Here is a 20,570-nt window from a genome sequence, read left to right on the forward strand (position 1 = left end):
CAATTTTAAAAAAATGCCATAGAGGAGGAAGGAGGCAGGGCTGGGCCCTGCAGTTTCTTAGTTGCCGACCCCTGTGCATTAAGGCTAGTCACACAGAACAAAGTCAAAGTGGATATTTCAGAGGGGAAACCTTTGGCATGCAGGGTCTATTGCTCTACAGCTCCCCATCATCCCCATCAGCATGGCCAAAAGTAGTGATTGGAGCTAAAAAGACCTCTGGAAGGCCAGAGGTTCCCCAGCCGAGGCCCAAAAGTCCTTTTGCAAAGGAAATACCTGAGAATGGGACATGAATTTGAAACGACATCAACAGAATCCATCTTTTTAATTCAAAATGGAGGAAGATCATTTGGAAGAGACTGAGGGGACGGGTGGTGGTAGTCAGATTTAAAAGTGCACAAACCCAATATTTATCTCAGTCAGAATTCTTCCTCTTGGTGACCCGCTTTGGACTGGCACTGATGGGGTGAGGGGGGGTGGGCGGACCCCCCGAGATGCCTTTCGAACTCGGGATCAATGGAGGATCAGGGCCTGTGGGGACACCAGCAGAAGGGCTGAGGAAGGGCTGGGCTGGGTCGGGCTCTGCAGGATCATTTTGCACCACTGCGGGAATGTCTGCTCCAGGCTCCTCCTCCAGGGCTGGCAAATGTAGCGATGGCGTGTTGCTTCCGGATGTCTCGACTGGCCTCTTGCCAGAATTCGGGGCCGATTTCTGAGAAGACCTGGCCAGGCCAAATCCAAGACACGTATCGTAGGCTGGAAAGGAGCCAGAGGAAGGATGCCTCTGGCTGGAAAAGGCCGTGGCGATAGCCTCCATGGCAGAGGTCTGCCTCCCCATGAGGTCGGCCAGGGTCTGGTGCGAGCGCTCGATGGCGGCGATCATGCGGTGGGTTGTGGCCCGGTCCTGCTCGCGCTCCCGCTTCTCCAGCTGACGCTCCCGCTTGTCCTCCACCCGCTCCTCCCGCCTCGTGGTCTCGAAGGCCCGCAGGTCCTGCTGGTGCAGCTGGCGGAGGGCCTCCACGAGGTCAGGATTCCCTTTGGGAGAAGACGACGACGACGAGGAGGAGGACTCCATCGGGCGCCTGGTGGACTCCACGCGCTGCCTCCAGTTCCGCTCCCGCCTGTAGCGCACGCGCTCCGTGCCGCCAACAAGCCCTCTCCTGGGCTCTTCCACAACCTCTGGGGGGAAACCAAGCGGGAGAGATCATCAGTCATACTTTTTATTTTCTTTTGTGGAACCTATGGCCAGGAATGGATGCGGTCCCTAAGGGAGCTTTTCTGGCTCCTAAGCCATATAACCCAGCATGTTGTTGCCGTTCCAAGCTGTCAAGTCGGAAGTGATTTCTACTGACCTTAAGAGGAGGGTCGGGCTTTCAAGGTAAGTGAGGAATTTAAAGAGCGGTTTTACCAGTTCCACTTTCCTCAGTCGGTTCCCATGGCTGAGGGGGATTCGAACCCTGGTCTCCGGAGTCCTAGTCCATCACTCTATCCAGTACAGTCCTGCCCTGCCTAACGATACCCCCGCATTATGATGAATCCGCTTCATGACGATGTTTTTGCGATCGCAATTGTGATCGCAAAATAATGTTTTAAATGAGGTCTTTTCGCTTTGTGAAGATTGGTTCCCTGCTTCGGGAACTGATTCTTCGCATTACAACGATCAAAACAGCTGATCATTGGATTTTCAAAATGGCTGCCGGGTGCTCAAAATGGCTCCCCACTGTGCTTAGGGACAGATTCCTCGCTATACAGGCACCGAAAATGGCCGCCGTATGGAGGATCTTCGCTGGACAGTGAGTTTTTCGCCCATTGGAACGCATTAACTGGGTTTTAATGTGTTTCAATTGGTTTTTTATTTTCACTTTACGACGTTTTTGCTCTACAGCGATTTTGCTGGAACTAATTAACATTGTTAAGCCAGGCACCACTGTACACCACACTAGGTCCCTACACCCCAGCATACCCTGTTTTAATGTCTGTGTGCCAAGTGCCATTGAGTCTGGATCAACTTATATCGACTCAAACAGGGCTTTCAAGGTAAGTGAGATATTTTTACCACTTCCATTCCCCTAAGTGAGTTTTCATGGCCAAGCAGGGAATCAAACCCTGGTCTCCCGAGCCATAGTCCATCGCTTTATCCACAACACCACATTGTTTAAATAGTCACACACACACACCCCAAAGCCAGAGAACTGCACCACCAGTGGCACATTTCTCCTGTAATGTAAGGCATGGAGCCTCCTATAAATATTTTAGTTTACCAGCCCCCTCCCTCCCAGGATTTCTTCCCCCCCCCCCCAAAAAAAAATTTGGAAGGGTTTTTCCCCCCCTTCAACACAAGGCACCACTTTGAGAGGCTGGTGTCGAAACATCCTGAGGCTGGAAAAATGGCCCCGGGACACGGAGGGTTTATTGATGTACCCCCAAATAACGTGATCCATTTGGTCTACTGAAACAACAATGATTTCTCCCCTTTGTAAATGGTGATGGATGTTAGTTGCCTGAAGGGTAGATTTGATTTAAATCAAACTGATTTAAATCATGATTCATTATTTTTTTTTAAAATAGTGTTTTAGATTATTTACATTTTGAAAAAATACATCTTTTAAACTAAATTGTGGTTTAAAAATCACTGATTTTTATCCACCCTGGTTCTCTGGAGCGGTGCCTAGATCTGATCCATTTCACGTCGTGAGCAAAGGGGCCCAGGATTTTGACAGGAAGAAAGCAAGAAGGAACATGGCATCTTAAAAATATTAGCAAAGCTGGAAATTAATTCTTCATTATTTACTTAAGTAAAGTCAAGAGACGGCAAGCCGGATAGAAAAGAAGGTCTAGCCAACGCCTGGGGTGATACTATCAAAGTTGTCCTCTTCTGGGCAAAAAAAAAAGTCTAATTCTCTTAACATTTTAATTTTATTTTTACAAATTACTTCTATTTTGTAATTTTAAATTGTAAAATTCTTGGATAGGAAGGAAGGAAGGAAGGAAGGAAGGAAGGAAGGAAGGAAGGAAGGAAGGAAGGAAGGAAGGAAGGAAGGAAGGAAGGAAGGAAGGAAGGAAGGAAGGAAGGAAGATCATTCCATGGCAGGATAACTCATAATCCTAGAAACATAAAGCAAAACTGCAGATAATCGGGTAAGGATACTGCCCCACTTTGGATGTGTGCATCTTTTTTACAAGACAAGGACGGTATTAACAAGTTTAGGAGAACCTCAGTGTTTTACAACATTACCAAAACATCTTGGGGTGGGACGAAAACTGAACACAAATGCAACTCAGAGAAGACTGAGTATCTTGGTGGACACAGAGAGATCGGTTTAACGGTGGTGGGCTCATGAATGGAAAAGAAGGAAGAGGGAGGCTGGGATTGGATGGAGTGGCTGGAACCCCAAGCAGCAGCAGGACATGCTGCAACATCTTGTTACAGTTCCCAAAAGGCCATGCTCAATTGACATGGTTGCATATTGTCAAGCAAATGGACAACCACATGGATGGAGCCCAAGCCGATTCTGTCTCATAGACACGGCTTTGGAACGTGTCTGGACAGGTTCCCCCGGCTCCATTCAGAGACAGGAAACCCTCCACAAGCAGGCAAAGACCTTTCTCTTCAGGCACGCTTTCCCTGACTGACTAGCTGCCCGAGTAAGATTTTTAAATGGATGGTTGTGCCTTATTGCATTGTGTTTTTTTGATGCTGTTTTTGTTTACCATGTTTTAGTGTGGTACAGTGGTGCCTTGCTTAACGATTACCTCATTAAACGATGAAACTGCTTGACGATGAAGTTTTGTGATCACAAAAATTACCCCTCGTACCCTTTTGGGTGGACAAGTGTCAGTTTTGTTCTATTCTCCCCATAGCTCTGGGAGCCGCGTGAAGACAATTTTTTTTAAAAATGGACACAACGTCCTCTTATTAGGAAGCCAGCCACAGGTTTAAAAAACAGGATCAGTGAGACCCCAAATCACCCTATACATCCTGGGGTTGTCCTACTTGAGGCCCATCCTGAGAAGGCAGGATTCTCTGGAAAAGATCATAAAGCTGGGAAAGGCTGAAGGCAGCAGGAAAAGAGGAAGGCCAAATACGAGATGGACAGACTCCCTAAAGAATAAATAACAGAAGCTTGAGTTTGCAAGAGTTGAGCAGGTCTGTTGAGAACACGACATTTTGGAGATCACTCGTTTAGAAGGTCACCGTAAGTCGGAGGCAAGTTGGTGGCATGTAAAAAAAACAACAAATACAGTACGACCCCTGTATCTATGGCATCAGTATTTTTTGATTCCCTTATCCATGGTTTGAAAATGCTAAAAATATCAAAACAAAATTTCATGGAAATACAGATGTGCCTCGCTTGACAATGTTAATTCGTTCCAGCGAAATCGCCGTAGAGCGAAAACATCATCAAACGAAACGAAAAAATTCCATTGAAAAGCATTGAAAACCCGTTCAATGTGTTCCAATGGGCTGAAAAACTCACTGTCCAGCGAAGATCCTCCATACAGCGACCATTTTTGATGCCTGTATAGCAAGGTATCCGTCCTAGAAAACAGCAGGGGGCCATTTTGAAAGCCGGCGGCCATTTTGAAAACCGACGATCAGCTATTTGCTGATCGTCATAAAGTGAAAAATCGGTTCCCGAAACAGGGAACCGATCATCATCAAATGAAAATCGCCATTTAAAACATCGTTTTGCGATGCGGATTCGTCGTCTAGCGAGACACAAACTGTATATATTTTTATCAATGTTTTTACTAGAACTGGCCACTAGAGGGAGCCAGAGCCCATGCTACGAATGACATTCTCTATGATAGGCATGTTTCAGCAACCGCAGGGGTGGGGCTTGGAAATTGGTTCTCTGCAGCTATGGGGGTCCTATTGTACATCCTACAAAGCATTATGGGTCTTGTTTGGCTTTTAAAAATGCGGTGGGGCGATAGAGAGCCTCCACGTTTGGCAGGGGTGGTTGGGTGACCACCTCCCCCCATGTATAAAAGTTGCCCTTACATGGTTAATAATACAAATTCATAATTAAAGAGTAGTTTGGGGCCCTCACCTGCCACTTGAGGTTCAATTGGAATCTCCTTGGAGGGCAATGAAACACGAGCCCCCCGGGTTGAGTCCTCTTTCTCCACAATCTGTGCGCCCTCCTCTTTTGGGGTGCTCTCAGCCATCTGCCTTTGGTCAGTGGGGATTTCTCGAATCTCTTTGCCAGGACTTTTCTGAATTTCTTTGGGCAAACCCGCCCGGAGCGATGGCGCGACAAGCCGCCGCTTGAACCCTCCCGTCTCGGTGGCGTCTGGGGTGGCCGAGAGGGCTTCGCGGGCGATCTGGGTGGCCGCCATGGGATTGAGGGGAAGCCTTTTGCGCCGCTTATCCAGGCGTTCCACCACGCCGGACCCACAGACTTTCCCACAGACGATGCCCTTCCGGAGGCACAGGAACTGCTCCAAAAGCTTAAAATACGGGGCTGTTTTGGGGGCCCGTCCCGAATGGAGGTTGCCACACTTAATTTCTTTGTAGCCCCGCTTGAGGTCCTTCGCCCGGCTCCGGCACTGCTCCGCGTCTCGCTCGAAGCCCCGCTCACGCAGGCGGTCTGCAATCCACGCAAAGAGCTTCATATTTCGGTATTGCTGTCCCAAGGCCATCTGGATGTCCTCCGCTTTCCAGATGTCAATGAAAGCAATGGTCTCCTTGCGCGACCAGGCGTCCCTCCTCCGCCGGGGCTCTGGAGAGGGAAGGTCAACATCCGTAGGGCTCGGGAGAGAGTCGGACAAAGAGAAGAGCTCTGTAGCAGCTAAGCAAGAGGTCTCGGCCTCAGCTTCTACATCCATTTGCTGAAAGAAATAAGCCAAAGAAAGACCTTATGAGCCAGACTGTTAAGAAAAGTACAGCAGAAACCTCTTATCCACGGGATCAGTATCTGCTGATTCACTTATCCACAGTCTGAAAATATTAAAAGCAATATCCTAGAAATACAGGCACTCCTCACTTAATGACTTACCTGTTTTACAACCACTCCGACTTAACGACCAGTTCTCTAGCGAAGGTCATCCCCTTTCTCAGTCTTTGTTTCATTCCACCACCAAACTAGCCAGGACCAATGACCAAACTCAATGCAACCAGGAGCAATGGAGAAACTTTTATTTGTTTTTATTCACCAAGCCAGTGGCAACCCCGGTGCTGCTCCTCCAGCTAGTTCCAGATCCAGCTCTTTCTTGCTTCTGCCTTCTTGCTCCTCACTTAAGGACCAATTTGCTTAATGGCCAAGTCATAAGAATAGAACTTAGTCATTAAGTGAGGAGCGCCTGTATATTTCTAAAGTTGGAGTTACTAGAACTGGCCAATAGAGCCAGAGTCCATGCCATGTATAGCATTCAATAAAGAAATCTATTTCCACAATGTCAATAACAGAACTATCCACTAGAGGGAGCGAGAGACCATGCTATGTACAGTGGTGCCTCGCTTAATGACGTTAATTCGTTCCAGCTGTAAAGCGAAAACGTCGTAAAGCGAAAATAAAAAAACAATTGAAACACATTAAAACCTGGTTAATGCGTTCCAATGGGCTAAAAACTCACTGTCCAGCAAAGATCCTCCATACAGCGGCCATTTTCGATGCCTGTATAGCAAGGAATCCGTCCCTAAGCACAGCGGGGAGCCATTTTGAGCACCGGATGGCCATTTTGAGAACCCAACGATCAGCTGTTTTGATTGTCGTAATGCGAAGAATCGGTTCCCAAAGCAGGGAACCGATCTTCGCAAAGCGAAAAAAAAACCATTTGCAATCGCAAAAAACATCGTTGTGAAGCGGATTCGTTGTAATGCGGGGTAATCGTTAAGCAGGGCACGACTGTATAGGACCTAGGTAAAGGTAAAGGTTCCCCTTGACATTTAGTCCAGTTGAGTCTGACTATAGGGGGCAGTGCTCATCCCCGTTTCCAAAGCGTAGAGCAGACCAGGGCAAAGTGCGCCCCTCCAGATGTTCCTGAACTGCAAATCTCAACATTCCTCACTGTGTGGGCTAGGCCCAACTCTCCTCACTTTTGGCTGTGTGGGCTAGGAATTATGGGAGTTGCAGTTCAGCAACATCTGGAGGGCTGCATTTTGCCCACCCCTGCCGTAGAGCCAATGTTTGTCTGTAGACCGTTTCCATGGTCACGTGGCCAGTGTGACTAGACACGGAATGCCATGACCTTCTCACCATGGTGGCACCTATTTTATGTACTTGCATTTACATGCTTTCGAACTGCTAGGTCGGCATGCTATGTATAGCCTTCACTATAATCTGCCTTTTTCAGTATCTGTGCAGGGGATGGGTTGGAACCAACCCTCCCGTAGATATGGAGATCCTACTTTATTCAAAAGAACAGAGTTGTACAGTTTTCTTCTCTTTTTCAGGCTAACGATATTCAACTCCTTCAAGAGTCCTTACAAAATTGGCTTTCAGATCCTGGGTTGCTTTTCTCTAGACATGTATCCACCTAGCTGATATCCAGGCATGAGATTTTCAGAATTCATGGACTACAGCCCCATAATGTTTGTAGGAATTCCCCAGTCAGATTTCCAGGGGGGTTAGCAATTTTTTTAAAAAAAAATAAAATAAAAATAGAAACTTAGAACTTAGCCCCACTCAGCCACTTCTTTCATCTTTGCCCGATCTGAGAGAAACCACTACTTCACCACTGAAACTGATTGCAGACACCTGAACATATTATTTTTTGTTTGTTTCGCCTAAAGTCCTGAGAAATCTGGCTAAAGGAATTGCAGCAGATATCTAGGGGCTGAATTCCAAAAAAATCTCCAATGCCATGTTGTTGCGTAGCATCCTTACCTATGGCAAAAACAAAATGAGCAATAAAGAAGACAAAAAAAATGGAAGAAGTGGACTCGTCCACAAAAAATCCCGCTGAAATAGAGCAGTCGGTCTGTAACGTGCCAGAACATTTTTGTCTTGTTTTAACTTTTCTTTTGTTTTGCAATTTGCCGCTGTCATTTATGCCCTAGAGATACTTGATTTCATTGCCTAAAGATAGAGAGAGAGAAAAAAACATCTGATTTGGTGTAAGGTCACACAGTGTTGACCCATTGCTCACCGGATGGACATGGGGGAGTCACAATTACTGTCGGTTCCTTACCTTTTGTTCCTCAGCCTCCATCTCTTGTTTCATCTGCAGGAAGTCCTCCGCTAGGCCAACAGCTTCAGAGCAGGTTTCCGGATTACTTCGCCTCGTCCAGCTTTGGACCTCGGACGGCAAGATGGTCAGGAATTGCTCCAGGATCACCTGTTCCAAGATCTGCTCTTTGGAGAATCTCTCCGGCTTCAGCCACCGATGGCCGAGGTACCAGAGGCGCCCGCAGGCCTCACGGGGTCCCTCCGCCTCCTGGTATCGGAACTCCCGGAAGAGCCGTCGGAGAGCGTCTCTGCTCGGGCCGTCCTCCCCTGAGACCTCGTCCTTGGCTGCTCTCAAGACACCCTTTTGGAGCCCCGAAGCAAGTTCAAGGGCCTTTCTTTCTTGAGATCCCTGGCTAGTTTCTGCAGCTACCTTGAAAGACGGAAGAAATGCCTTGGTGCCATCCCAGGGGGGCGGATCTAGCAGTTGTAGGGTTCCCCGTCCAGACTGTGGGGACTGACCTACTTTGGGAAAGTCTTCCAACTGGATCTCCCAGGATCGGCCCAGGCCCTCGTCGGGCTCCTGCTTCACCTGCTGTGATGGTACCCCTCCAAGAGACACTCTGGTGGTCCCAAAATGAGCAGCACGAAGGCCTTTGACCTTGCTTTTCATGTCTTCTGGGCACTGATTTTCCGTTTTCATTCCCGGAGGAATTTTTGCCCTCAAATGTGAAGCCAATGCCAGCTTTTACCTAAACTGATTTTTTCAGGAAAAAGTCCTTAACTGTTGGACGTTCAATGGGACCAATGAACTCGGGAGGCGGTGAGTGCTGCAACGCTAGAGGCATTCAAGAAAAACTTGGGACAATCATCTTGCGCATCTGCTTTGATTTGGATTCCTGCCTCGCGCTGGGGGACGGGGCTCGATGGACCCGTAGGCCTCTTCCAACTCAATGATTCTATGATTCTTTTTCTTGCTAAGTCTCAGAAAATGGGCAAACTTTCATTGGGGTCTAACCCCAAACCCTTCAATTCTGAGACTGGTTGTGTTCCAAACATCTCTTTCAGGCAATGCGCTTCTCTTGCTGTTGGCTTTCTCCCTCTCTATCTGAGGAAATGGAGGATACTGTGGTCCTGATGGGGAGCAATACAGCAAACAAGGGTATTCTAGTTCCAGAGGGTTAGGTTTTACTCTGAGTAGGAAGAAAAAAAATCATTGTGATGTCACACAAATCACTTGATTTTAAACAGTAAAGCTGCTATTGATGAGCAGAATAGAATTAAAAATATATACTTGTATTATATTGATAACCTGTGTGGTGTAGTGGTTGCAGTGGGGGTGTATATTACATTGTTTTATTTACAGTGGGACCTCTGTGTCCTGGGGGAATTGGTTCCAAGCCTTCCGTACAGATGTTGAAAAATGCATATTATAGTGAGTGCTATTTTAATAGCAAATGCTCTTTGATATTTTTATTAATGACTTAGATGAGGGAGTGCAGGGAATGCTTGTCAAATCTGCAAATGATACCAAATTGGGCAGAATAGCTAATACCCTAGAATACAGAAACAAAATTCAAAATTCACCTTGATAGGATGGAGCGCTGGGCCGAAAGTAACAGAATGAAATTCAAAAGGGATAAGCGTAAAGTACTGCAACTCGGAAAAAGAAACCAATTGCACAGTTACAAGATGGGGGATACCTGGCTCAGCAAAACTTTGAGCGAGAAGGATCTTGGAATTGTCATAGATCACAAGCTAAATAGGAGCCAACATTGTAATGAGGCTTCAAAAAAGGCTAATGCTATTTTGGACTGCATTAATAGAAGTATAGTTTCCAAATCCCACAAGGTGCTAGTCTCCGTCTGGTTAGGCCTCACCTTATTGCACTGGTTCTTAACCTTGGGTTACTCAGGAGTTTTGGACTGCAACTCCCAGAAGCCTTCACCACCAACTGTGCTGGCTGGGGTTTCTGGGAGTTGCAGTTCAAAAACATCCGAGTAACAAACGTTAAGAACCACTGCCTTATTGTATCTAGTTCTGGACACCGCAGTTCAAGAAGGATGCTAACAAACTGGAACAAGTTCAGAGGAGGGCCACAAGGATCATCAGGGGGCTGGAAACCAAGCCCTCTAAGGAAGGACTGAAAGAATTGGGCATGTTTAGCCTTGAGAAAAGAAGACTTGAGCGGTGATATGATAGCACTTTTCAAATATTTGAGAGGCTGTCATACAGAGGAGGGGCAAGATCTGTTCTCAATCATCCCAGAATGCAGGACATGCAACAATGGGCTCAAAGGAAGCCAGATTTCGGTCGAGTATCAGGAAAAACCTCCTGTTAGAGCAGTGTGACAGTGGAACCAGTTACTTCAGGAGTTGGTGAGGGCTCCAACACTGGAGGCATTCAAGAAAAACTTGGACAATCACCTGGCAGATATGCTTTGATTGTATTCCTGCATTGAGCAGGGGGTTGGACTGGATGGCCTTGTCTCCTGCTCTGTCTACTGGCTATTTTTGGTAACTTCATCTTTAAAAAAATTCTAGGATTTTAATTTTATTTTTAATATTTTCAGATCATGGATAAGTAGATCAGCTGATACTGATCCCCCCTTTATACAGGACTCCTACTGTATTACATTATATCCCACCTTTCCACTACAAAGTATCACTCAAGGTAGCTTGCTACCTTTGCAGTCCAACATCATCTGGTAGGCTGCACTTCCATCTGTCACTGTGTGACCTCAATGTACAGTGGTGCCTCGCTTGATGAGGATAATTCGTTCCATTGAAATTGCTGTTAAGCGAAATCCTCGTCAAGTGAAACGAAAAAGTCCATTGAAATGCATTGAAACCGGTTCAATGCATTCGATTGGGCTAAATACCTCAGCGTCCAGCAAAGATCCTCCATGGGGGTGGCCATTTTTTGCACCTGTAAAGTGAGGAATCCATCCTAAATCACAGTGGGGAGCCATTTTGCACAGCGGGCGACCATTTTAGAGCTGCTGATCAGCTGTTTTAAAATAATCGTCTAGTGAAAAATTGGTTCCCGAAGCAAGGAATCGATCATTGTTAAGTGATTTTTCCCTATTAGAACATCATTTTGCGATCGCAAAACTTCATCGTCAAGCGGTTCCATCGTTTAATGAGGTAATAGTTAAGCGAGGCACCACTGTACAACAGACAATGCCTATGTCTTCTTAGCTTGAGGTGATTTATCTCCAAAAGTTAAGCCTTTGACGTAACAATGCCAGAGGATTTTAGCACAACAAAAATCAGGGCCACCGGTTACATTTCTATCATCTTTCCCTCCACAGAGCTCAAAATGACATACAGTACCTACCTGGCTCGTCTCATTTTTTTTTCATCCACGCGACAACCCTGTGAAGTGGGTTGGCCTACAGTCACTACTTAGCAACTCTTAGAGATGGGAGTTTGTGTATGGGAGGGTATCTCCCAATTCCACAGTTTAGTGAGAAACCCACAATGATGCAGCCCACATGGGGATCTGCTTCCCTGTGCGCTCTCGTGACTCAGCATGAAGGGAAGAGGGCCGCTCTGCTGTTGGGTGGTTTTCAGGCCCAAACGTTGGCTTGTGCCCACACGTTCCTATTCAATTATGAGGCTGGGAATTCCTTTTTCCCAAAAACTCCCAACGCTCACCGCTATGCTGCAACGTTATTTCTCTGGATGACAGCTATCAGCATTTCCCAGCTAACAGGGCTGGGGAAAATTCCTTTTTGGGGGGTGGGGGGGAGAGGCACACTGACGCAAGGTTCTGGGAGTCATCCCCCAGAGCCAGAGTCTTTTCCAAGCACCACAAAACATCACTGTCAATTGAACCACAAGTCTGCCTCACAGCCTCACCCAAGCCTGACAATGGATGGACTACAACTCCCATCAGTCTCAGCCCAGCCAGCATAGGCACTAGCCAGGGAAGATGAGAACTGCAGCCCATAAAGAGCCAAAAGGGGGCAGAGGTTGGGGGAAATGCCGGGTTGAATAGGATCGCAATCTCAAGAATGGAATTTATTTTATTTTATTTAAAAGCCTCCTCCATTTTCTTATGCAAACTCTCTTGTCCTCAGTGGTCAGGCTGCAAAAATGGGTATAAACCCATTTTATTTTTTTTCTCCTGGAGGTAATAAAAACATTTCTTTCTCCAAGCACATGTACTTTTCCTTCTATAACTTCTTCAAAAGACACCCAAGCCTCCGACCTTCTCTTTTTATTTCCTCCAGGGAGCCACTAAGTACAGTACAGTACTGTATATAAAACGCGTATTAAGACCTCAACACCAGAGGGCGCCACGAAGGGCACGGTCCGCCTTCACTACACTCTTCCGAGCATGCCCACAAAAATAGACACACACACACACACACACACAGACCGCGCTTCCTCTCTCTCTCTCTCCATCCGCGCATGCCTAGAAGCGGCTGCCAAGGGCGGGGTTTCCGCACCTCCTCAAAAAAATCTGACAGGAAAGCCGCGTCACGAGACAGCGCGAGGGCAGCCCCACCTTTTTTCTTTCCCCCCCCCACGCGCTCCCCCGCGCGCCTGCGCAGCCTTGCTCCGCTCCTCAAATCCTGCGCGCTAAGGATCTGTGCGCTAGGCGCTGTACTTACACATCACCAAATCAAATGGATCGTAACCACAATGTGCCAACGCGATCCGGCGGAATGCAAATAAATTAAAATATCAAAAATAATAATTATTTTGATTTGGGAATCTGCTTTTTGGTTTTTTTTTGGATGGAGTAGGGATTGTAAAACAAAACAAATTAAAAACAAAAGAGGGAGGAAAGAAGAAAATAATGTGGATTTGCCCTTCCCTGCATCCCAGGCGCACTCAACTCACCCGTTTTTTTTTCACTCCCAAACTTCCCTCTTCCAGCTCCTGGGAAAATCCGGACTCTAGTTTCCCACGCACGCGGGGAAGGCGGAGGGAGGGAGCAAAGCAGGAAGGGGACGGATTAGCCCTTTGACATCATGACGGGATGGGGGGGTTCGACTCGGAGCTTGCACTCTTCCCCCCCCCCCAGGACTGTCTAGGAATCCGGAGTCAGCCCTCTTTCAGTGCTTCATCTAAATGCAAAGTGGTCTAGATATAGAAGAGCTTTCTGAATACTACCCTGGACAGCCAGAAATTTAAAAAAAAAAAAAACAAGTGGGTCCAAGATCAAATCAAACCTGAACTATCTCTGGATGCAAAAGGTTGATTTACGGTGGGCACTTCAGGACTGTCTCGGAAAGACAATAACGATGGGAAAGGTGGAAAGCAGTAGGAAAAGAGGAAGATCAAATACGAGATAGACTGGCTCCCTAAAGGAAGCCACAGGCTTGAGTTTACAAGTGCTGAGCAGGGTCCTTGAGGACAGGACATCTGGGAGATTCCTCATTCACAGAGTTGCCCTAAGCCAGAGGCAACTTGACAGCACATAGCAATAAAAAGACTTGGCAGTGGGACGGGAGAGGGTGGGTGGGTGGAATCAGTTATAGGTGCAGGGATATTAGATTACTGTACACAGCTCTGGATGGAGGCTGAATCAACAGCCTTCATCCCTCTTAGCAGACAAAGAGTGGTATTGTCTTTGGCAGAAACACAAGGCTCCTGTATCCCCAGGGAGCAGAAGCACAGAAGAACATGGCAACGTCCACATCAGCTAAAGTGGAGAGCTTAATTTTAGGATTGTGTTAGGTTAAATAAATAATAACAAAGGTCTACGGAAGCCAAGAAACATGAAAGGTTCACCTGGAGACGAAGAAACAAAAAGTAAGGACAGTCTTCCTGTTTTAGAGGGTGACCTGTAAGTTGTCAGAAGCCAAATGGGATAGCTCTCACTAGAGGTTAAAAAAGGACAGGAAGTAACAGAGAGCGAAGTCGGGGTTTTGGGGAGGTTGATAGATCATTTAAAAGCCACACACAAAACAGACCAGAAAAGGAAGGAAACGAAAAGGGGAGGAAAAATGACAGCTATAGTTTTTTTCTCTCTCACTTGAAATGTAGGGATGATGGAAGATGCTGTAAACAAGCCCCCCTTCTTGAATAAAGAAGTATAAATTCAGTTTGACTCCTTGGACCTGATTTCCTTTCAGTTGTTTCGTTTGTCTCCTTCCCTCCCAACAGATTTGGGGTTGTTTGTTTTTTTACTGAAATTTGACTTTTCATTTTTTTCAAATCTCTGTAGCAGGCAGCAACAAATGTGACCAAGAGTCATGTGATCCCTTGAGGACTAGCACCTTTTATGTGCCCCCTGCTTTCCATGACGGCAGCCCATTTCTTCTGTTCTTTTTGCTGTACAAGGACAAGAGCTCCAGATTGATGCGATGAAAGATAAGATCCAAGGAATTTATGCTAACAGCAAATGTCGACTCTGCCAAGGAAAGAGATGAAACTCTGTCACACCTCATCTGTGAATGTCCAAAGACTGCAAAAACAGATTACAAAATTAGACACGACAGAGTGGCAAAATCACTTCACTGGTCATTATGCAAAAAAATATAACTTGCCAGATTGCAAAAACCCAAGGGAATACCAAGCAGAAGTGTCAAAAAATGATGACATCAAGATCCTTTGGGATTTCTGGATCCAAACGGATAGACACCTTGAACACAACACACAAGACATAGTAGTAATAAAAGGAAGAAATGTCTTGAATCGTTGAGATTGCAATTCTTGGAGATGCCAGAACTGAAAATAAAGAATTGGAAAAACTAACAAAATACAGAGACTTGGCAATTGAAACCTTGCACTTGTGGATGATTGTGGATGAGACACATACTTCAGGGGTCCCCATAGTCACTGGGGATCTGGGAACAATATCAAGAAATTTAACTTAGCATTATACTGTAAGCAGTTGCAGATCTCAGAAATAACACCATCAGAACTACAGAAAACAGGAATATTAGGAATAGTATACATACTGTGCCGATATTTAACAGAGACTTAGGTTTTTGGTTAAAACTTTTATTTGTTATATAATAACAGTAAATGTTTTAAAATTTTTGATTGACTGTGCCTGATGTTTTTGAATAATAATGTGCCATCAAGTGAATTCTGACTTATGGCCATCCTTTCCAGTGTTTTCTAGGTAAAGAATACACAGAAGTGGTTTATTCTTCCCTTCTTCTGGTGCCACCCTGGGGATGGGCAGCTGGCTGAAGGCCACACAGGCTGGCTCTTCCCTCAGGAGGGACAGGGGAGAATTTAATTCCCAGCCTCTGGCTCCCTTTTCAGGGTTCTCCACGTAGAAAATACACAGAAGTGGTTTACCATTCCTTTTCCTATTTCGGTTGTAAGCTGCCCAGAGTAGTTGCTTTGCTAATACTGTAGATGGGCAGAGTTAAAATGTAAATAAATAAATAATTCTGAGCATGCCCTAGGACTGTGCAGCTTGCACAAGGCAACATAGGTTGGCTTTTCTGGGATACACATTGGGAAGTCCAACTCCCAACCTGAGAGCCTCCCTAAATTTGGACAGATGTCTGTGCCAGGTCTGTTTCTTAAAGGTGATTTTTTTAAAAATGCCGGCTCCAAACTCCACCCCTAGTAGCTCTTGGCTGGCATTTCTCTCCTGGCTCCGCAAGCCAAAGATTGATATAATCAGCAATTGAAGGTAAGTGACCTTAATGATGCTTTCAAGGTAAGGGAGATGTTTATGGAATGGTTTTACCAGTTTCAGTCTCCCAGAGAGTTTCTATGGTTAAGTGGGGATTCGAACCCTGGACTTCGAGGCCTAGGCTGTCACTCAGTGCCCATTACCTCACTAAGGACAATATTATACTAGACAATTGAATTTTTTTTGGGGGGGGAGGGTTTAAACCGAAGACAGAATCTCCTTCCTTGAGCCTTACCTGCTTTATTATTCCTTTTTAATAGTGACAATAACAACAACGAAATTCTGAAAAGGGATCTGGCCACCATAATAATAACAGTTGAGAGCTGTCAAGTCAAATATGGTGACCCTTTCCAGGGTTTTCTAGGTAGAGAATACAGAGGACGGGTTTACCCTTCCTTTCTTCTTCGAAACACCATCCCAAATCTGTATTTGCTACTCAGAAGGTCCTTCAATGCATCTGTATTCAGAAACAAGTTCTATTCAGTTCAGCCAAACTTAACGAAACCCAACTAAAACTGGACAACGTTACATCTCATTGTCTGATGATGTATGTTTGCTCAGGAGAGAGTCTTATTGAAATCAAATGAAACTTCATTCTCAAGAAAGATGGCCCAGGATTACAGATGTAGTATTTAAGTCAGCCTTCCCATTGCCAGGTGTATCCCCATTCAAGCTCTTGACTACAATTTCCATTAACGCCAACCAGAGGGGATTGGAGTTGTAGTCCAAGTTGCAAGAGCAAGTGATACCTTTATGAGACTACTTTTAAAAAAATCAGGCCAATCGCAAGATAACATCCACCTGTTCAGGTTTATATTTTTATGGATGATGTAAAGGTAAAGGTTCCCCTTGACAAATGTCCAGTCGTGTCCAACTCTAGGGGGCGGTGCTCATCCCCGTTTCCAAGCTGTAGAGCCGGCATTTGTCTGAAGACAGTTTCCATTGCCACATGGCCGGCGCGACTAGACAAGGAACGCCGTCACCTTCCCACTGTGGCGGTAAAAATGTGAGTAGGTGGTACCTACTCACATTTTTACATGCTTTCGAACTGCTAGGTTGGCAGGAGATGGGACAATTAATTAATTAATTAATTAATTAATATCCGGCCCATCTGGTATATTCTACGCTCACTCCGTCGAGTGGATTCGATCTTACGACGGCTGGTCTTCTGATCTTGCAGCACAGAGGCTTCTGCGGTTTAACCCACAGTGCCACCATATCCCTTGGGTGATGTAGAAAATTGTAAATAAGCGTACAAACAAAATTTATTTAATTGTTTCAACTCACCTCAAGCAAACTTGGCCCAGACATCTGCCATGAATTTTTGATACTATTATTTACAATTTTTCTGCATTACCCTTAAAATATTGGCATAGAAGAGAAATGGATTTTATGGTTGGCTCACTTTTTAAAGCATCACGCGTAAATCTTAACGACCTCACGGCCTTTTTAATATTTTTTTTTCTGTAGTCCTAGTTTCCAATTCAGGAAAAGACTGCAAGGTCGTGGAAAAAAAAATACAAACACAGGAACAGGTGATACCTTTAATTGACCATTATTAAGGAGAGAGGGAGAGAGAGAGAGATCTCCTTAATGGTTGATTAAAGGTATCACCTGTTCCTGTATTCAAGGCACGGCCTTGAAGAATATGTTTTATAATTGAAAGCTCCCTGTTTGTTTTCTGGTTTATATCCTAGAGTGGTTGTTTCAACCAGATGGGCGGGATACAAATCAAATCAAATCAAATCAAATAATAAACAAATAAATAAAATCATGTGCTGTTCACATGATATAATAACAGCACATGCGTTTGGAACAAACATCGAGCTTTCAAGGATAAAACATCTTCTTCAGGGCTGTGCATCAAGTTCTTGGGGGTCGTTCCAAACTCGTGTGCTGTTACTAGTGTCCCAAATCTACATGGTTGATGATGCTGAAGTTCCTTTCCTGGATGGAGAGAGTGCAGTATGCAGGTTGTTTCCAAGTTCCTTCCCAGAGAGCAGTTTGGAATTGATGGCCCCTCTCTTCAAACAAAGGGACTGCCACGCAATCTGCCTTTCACAGAGCTGGAATTGAGGTCTGTAGTTAAAACTCCCAGGAACAAGTCAATTTAGCCACTTCCTAGACAGTCTCTTTCCAGATCTGGCCCAGCCCCTTCCTGTCGTGTCTGCTCCTCCTCCGGATAAGGGAGTCTTGTGAATGTGCTTCCCGCTTCTACTCGTAACACCCGAACGGGAATAATAGCTGTAGCCTCGAAGATCTGGAAAGAAAGGGAAGTCCTCGTTGGGAGAGGGACAGACTGGTGAGTGGCGCTGCGTTCCCAAGAGGAGCAGGAAATGCACGTGTGAACGTGCAAGAAGGAAAGCTGGAAGGAGAGAAAGGCGGATCGTGGGCACAGGGAGACTTTGCTTCCTTCTCTGATTCCCGAAGAGGATTTAGCTTGAATGTTATGATTATTATCCAGTTTTACACACTAGAACTGGGGAATCTCGGGAGCGGAAGGAGGACTACAAAGCCCATCATCCTTGACAAATGGCTAGTTTGGGTTTTTTTAAAGGAATGGAGCACCAAAACCTTCAGAGGGTCACACGTTTGTGGGAATCAGATTTTTGTAGGACTCCCCAACCCTCTCCGTTATTGAAAGATAACATAGTACCTTACAAAAGACACATATTAGAAATGTGATGGCATAAGAGCTCCATAACTAGGTTAAAGAATTAACTTTGTTAAGGTGTAATTAATTTTGTTAATGTAGTTAACAAATGATTATTTTAGAACTGCAGAGCTGGAAGAGACCCTATGGATCATTGAGTCCAGACCTTATCATGGAGGCACATGTGAATCGAACTCAGAACCTGGTGGTCCACAACCAGATGCTACTGAGCTTACCCAGCAGTTGACAAAATTTAGACCTAGATTTAAAAATATATATAGAAGAGCAAAACTACTGAAGAGTACAGAATGACATAATTACAAAATCAAATAAATACTTTGCCGAACCCTTTGATTTAATGGGACTTATTGTTCAGCATTAGATCAGATGGCTCTGCTCTTAGTTAGGACTAGAAGTAGGAAAATGGCCATGTAGTTTAAAAAGGGGGGAAGAAGCCCCAGCAAATTAAATGTGACTTTTCTGAATAGACAAATCCTGAACCCACCCACCCCAGATTTATCAGAAAGTAAGGAGGGCGTTCAGTGTTGGGGTGTCATGGTTAGAAGGGCAGACCCAAGTCTGGTCCCCCAAATTAGATATAAAAGGTACTTGGGGTGAGTCACAAATTTTTAGGCTGATCTGCTCTTCTTAGTTGTCAGGAGAAAGGAGGGAGGAGAAAATTCATATCTCTCAGCTGTTTGGAAGGATAAACATGTGATAAATGCTAAGTGCTTCCCAACTTTGGGTCCCGAGATATTCTTGAACTCCCAGATCCTTCACTAGCTGTGATGGCCAGGATTTCTGGGCGTTGTAGTCCAAGAAAATTTGGAGCTTGGAAGAGTAAACTCTTCTGTTATTTGGTGAGACTCACTGTACACATATACCGTGTGTGTGTGTGTGTGTGTGTGTGTGTGTGTGTGTGTGTGTGTGTGAGTGAATCTGCTTTTGAAAGCTATCACGTTTTTTGTTTACAATGCTGCCTTGCTTGATGAGGATAATTCGTTCCGTTGAAATAGCTGTTAAGCGAAATCCTCGTCAAGTGAAATGAAAAAGCCCATTGAAATGCATTGAAACTGGTTCAGTGCGTTCCAATGGGCTAAATACCTCAGCGTCCTCAGATCCTCCATAGGGCGGCCATTTTCGGTGCCTGAAAACACAGTGGGGAGCCATTTTAGAGCCGCTGACCAGCTGTTTCAAAATTGTCATTTAGCGAAAAATCTGTTCCCGAACCAGGGGACCGATCATTGTTAAGGGAATTTTTACCATTAAAACATTGTTTTGTGATTGCAAAAGCAATCGCAAAAACTTCATTGTCAAGCGGTTTCGTCATTTAATGAGGTAATCGTTAAGTGAGGTACCACTGTATTACTAAGCTTCACTCTGTGTTCTGTTTTTTGCGACCTCCAGACAGTAAATTCAGCAGTCTTCCCTGGCACTTCCTTCACGACACCTCTGTATATACTTTGTTTATTCTTCCTCCTCTTTCTAAAAAGGTTTTTTTTTCCTCCTCCCTTACAGGAAGGGAAACATTTAACATTTTCTGGAAGGCAATGCCTGCCATTTTCATTTGATACTGCGTGAATCATATCAAATTGAAGTCTATTGGGCTGCAAGTAAAGAACATTTAAGAACCGGGTGAGAATCCCTCCATTTGTTGGACCCATTCAGGAGAGTCTTATTGCCTGAGGGACGTAAGAGTCTCTTTTGGAAGATGGCTGCCCCGCAGACACCTTGTACGTTCCAGGAGGAGAGTATTCAGGAATTTCTTCAGAGGAATCCAGGAGAAGAGATTAAACAGGAGCCCTGTAAAGGAGTGCTTCAAGAGTGGGAATCCCAGTGGCAGGAGTTCCTGCAGACTGTGGAGTCCTCTCAGACAGGGCAAGGGGTCCCAGAGATCCTGGAAGAGCCCACGCCATGGGATGACGCCAAGGGTTTCCTAACCTCCTTCGAGCAAGTGGCCGAAGCTTGCCGGTGGCCGGAAGAAGAGTGGGCGGCCCGCCTCCTCCCAGCCCTCCGGGGAGAAGCCAAGCAGGCTTTTAGCCGCCTCGAAGGCAGTGACCAGAAGGATTACCAGAAGGTGAAGGGGGCCATCTTGCAAGGGGACGCCATCCGTCGGGAGAGACAGCGCCAGCACTTCCGCCATTTCCGCTACCACGAGGCCGAGGGGCCGAGGGGGGCGTATGACCGTCTCCAAG

The 20,570-nt window shown here is 45.6% G+C and overlaps 1 protein-coding gene and 1 long non-coding RNA gene across 2 annotated transcripts; one reads left to right on the forward strand and one right to left on the reverse strand.

The window, feature by feature from the left end:
• Window positions 1-305: 305 nt before the first annotated feature.
• LOC110070280 (uncharacterized) lies at window positions 306-13,049 on the reverse strand. The gene is made up of 4 exons (XM_072988310.2): window positions 12,962-13,049; window positions 8,134-9,301; window positions 5,052-5,832; window positions 306-1,176 (listed from the first exon to the last, which is right to left on the reverse strand). The coding sequence occupies exons 2-4, from the start codon at window positions 8,809-8,811 to the stop codon at window positions 413-415; spliced, it is 2,223 nt and encodes a 740-aa protein (XP_072844411.2). The 5' UTR covers window positions 8,812-9,301; window positions 12,962-13,049; the 3' UTR covers window positions 306-412.
• A 126-nt stretch (window positions 13,050-13,175) lies between these two features.
• On the forward strand, window positions 13,176-15,483 carry LOC144587496 (uncharacterized). Its single transcript, XR_013542651.1, has 2 exons — window positions 13,176-13,876; window positions 14,292-15,483. It is a non-coding gene; the product is annotated as an uncharacterized LOC144587496 (long non-coding RNA).
• Window positions 15,484-20,570: the final 5,087 nt, after the last annotated feature.

The sequence above is a fragment of the Pogona vitticeps genome, chromosome 2 (genome assembly GCF_051106095.1).
Source record: "Pogona vitticeps strain Pit_001003342236 chromosome 2, PviZW2.1, whole genome shotgun sequence".
Classification (NCBI taxonomy): domain Eukaryota; kingdom Metazoa; phylum Chordata; class Lepidosauria; order Squamata; family Agamidae; genus Pogona; species Pogona vitticeps.